Consider the following 2,801-nt stretch of genomic DNA (forward strand, 5'->3'; position numbering starts at 1 on the left):
TCACTGTCATCGTGATTGGCACTAAATATGCTGAAAATTTCAAGTCGCTAACTTGACGGAAAGTCAGTTTAAAATCGATTGGAAATTTCCGCGATTTGCGCGGGATGACCAAGTTAAATAAAAGCTTATAAAAAATCGAGAGTCGACGGGGGAAAGTCGACTTCAATCGACTTCCATAACCTGAAACCCATTAAAAGTCGACTTTTAGGAGTAAAAAGTCGATTTTGGTCGAAAGTCGCACTGGTTGCCTTCTCTAATGTATTCCCCTTGCTGAATTAGAGCAAACTTTGAAATGGCAGAGGAAATTGACGAAAGTGGCTTCTATCGCCAGGATTTCAGCGCAGCCTCGGATTGGGAGATATTCATTGCACGACTTGGTGAAATTTTTCATAAACTTACCGACAAAAATTCTGATGATTGTGTGAACAATGTGTTTCGTTGTGATTGGGAAGTGCAGACGGAGACGCTTATTTTTCTTAAAGAGAAAATATCGATTAGTTATTATACTACCAGCAAAGAAGAGGCAAAGAAGAATTTTGCAAGAAACGGAACAAATAGTTCAATATATAATGACCTAATGGCAGCTGAAAGCACATTCGGACCATCGCTAATATCCAAAAATTCCAAAAGTGCGCATGCGATCTCTTTCCTGTATGGGTTGCATAGTTTTGTGTTGATCCATCTACATCAATCACACAAGCAATTGTTATCAAATCCATTCAGCTTTTTCTTAAGTGCCGCAGCGATCGTGTCGGCAGAATATTGTCCAATGATCCCTATCTTTGTGCAAATCCACGATACAAAATTAAGTATATTTCTCGGAATAGGAATGCACTTAACGCAACGTACTAATTTTGATGTAGTGTCTTAAACAGTCACCGATTGAATGTCGATACCTATCTGGTTTGCTGTCGTTCCAGCGAATTGTGTGTATCCGATCACTGTATGCGTGCGAAACACTTACGCTCTAAAACCAGTACGTAAACAAATTTCAATGAGCTTACCATTATATGAATCTTCCTGTGAAAATAATGAATTTTTAAATATCAAGAAATTTATTGCACTTCCATGCGGATATTTCCCCGATGCGTGTACTCAAGTATACCTTGGTTACGATTGGTTGGAGGTTCCTGAAAGCGGTGCTATAGATTCACCGCTGCATTCTGACTTTGTTCCGTCGAAGTCGCACAACTGTATTATACATCTTATTTGTCAAACTGCTTACGGCAGTATTTAAAAGTACATTCTGATAAAGGTACCTTAGAAACCTACATAGGACAGAGTTTAACGGAATATCCAAGCGGTTCAGAAAAGTCACTGCCACACATAACAGATCCACATCTTCGACGTTTTCGTTTAAGCCATCTGCCTGAAGATTCAAATTTTCTAAAGGGTTCTAATAATATAGCTGGCCCGCTTAATGAAAATGACTTAAGACATTTCTTGGCGTACTTATTTCCCGATTTATATCCTGATGTTGCTAAATATAGCTTTTCGAATGATCCAAAGGAGATGAAAGAAGTACAAATAATTAATTTAAAAAATATATTTTTTTCAGTAATAAAATACTTATGTACATTTGCATCATGTGTATATTTGTAGTATGACATGCATCGAATAAAATCAGCAATGATGGATTCTTTGTATTGGCGCCTTAGTTGCCTACTAGCTACCTGCAACGCACATTATGGAGGTAAAAGCGGACTTGCCCAGCTATGGGCAGCATTCACCAGGGAACTTCGATTTATATGGGATACCAGATTATCTATACAAGGGTGAGTAGGTGTAAACTATATATAACCGATGCCTGCAAAACACCTACCTTAAATTAAAAAGTTTAACAAAAGAGGGGAAAAACGTTTTTTTTTAAGGCATTGCCTTGGCGTTATTTTCTCTTGCTATTATTTTACAAATCTGTGGTTTTAGTCACATAACGGTGATTTAGGCCGAGGCCACGCAAAGAGCGGCAAAGCTAAAGAAGCGGCTTAATTAAAACATTCTATTGAAGTGGCCATGCTCTGAGCGGCTGAGCGAGATTTTTGTATGGCGCCGTTCAGCCGCTCAGCCGCTTGCCGCTTTGCCGCTCATTACGTGGCCTCGAACTTGGGCGGTTTTGCAACTGGTCTATGGGCGGTTTTGCGAAGGTATCGTAAATGAAGAAAAAAAGAGTCGATCAGCGATAGAAAATGAGTTCGCGACTTGCCATTATTGACCCCTTCGGAAGCAGCCGGCACCTTAAGCACAATTGATTGATTTCGGCACTGTTTTACGTAACTCATTAAAATAATATACAGTATAGGACATATCTATAGCACCCCCTTCTCAAATTGATATTGTTTGGCACTTAAACATGTTTAATTATTAATTATTAATTTTTAAGAATTTTCATTTAAACTACAGTTCATTCTCTAACAAAACTGATTCAATAATAGTAAGGTTTTGTAATAAAACAGTATTCTCGCTTCCACACATAAAATCGGCTCATTTACTTGTGCAGAATGTTGCTTACTCTACAGTTTCTAATGATATTAGTAGTAAAACCAAAAATTCTTCATACTAAATATTCGTGAGCATCACCTTCGTTTGCGTAATTTTCTAGAACAAGTGTAGAATAGCGACCGTTTAGCTATAAAATAACCAAAAATACCGATTGATAGAACTTTTTACGCTGATTTGAACGATACCAAATTTATTCGGCGCAGGTAATAAATAAAGAAGATATAAGTAGATAGTGACAAAATATGTAATATCGAATTAAAGGTAATAACTTGTACTTTCTAAATAATATTAATTTCTTTACC

The 2,801-nt window shown here is 37.3% G+C and overlaps 1 protein-coding gene across 1 annotated transcript; it reads left to right on the forward strand.

Moving 5' to 3' along the window:
* Positions 1-55: 55 nt before the first annotated feature.
* Positions 56-2,426, forward strand: LOC118756733 (rab3 GTPase-activating protein catalytic subunit-like). The gene is given in 3 exon segments (XM_036491478.1): positions 56-1,196; positions 1,241-1,521; positions 1,603-2,426. Coding segments are annotated over 3 exon segments (1,362 nt in total). The 5' UTR covers positions 56-292; the 3' UTR covers positions 1,780-2,426.
* The last annotated feature ends 375 nt before the right edge of the window (positions 2,427-2,801 follow it).

Source organism: Rhagoletis pomonella, unplaced genomic scaffold (assembly GCF_013731165.1).
Source record: "Rhagoletis pomonella isolate Grant_MI unplaced genomic scaffold, Rhpom_1.0 Rhpom_scaffold_11892, whole genome shotgun sequence".
Taxonomy (NCBI): domain Eukaryota; kingdom Metazoa; phylum Arthropoda; class Insecta; order Diptera; family Tephritidae; genus Rhagoletis; species Rhagoletis pomonella.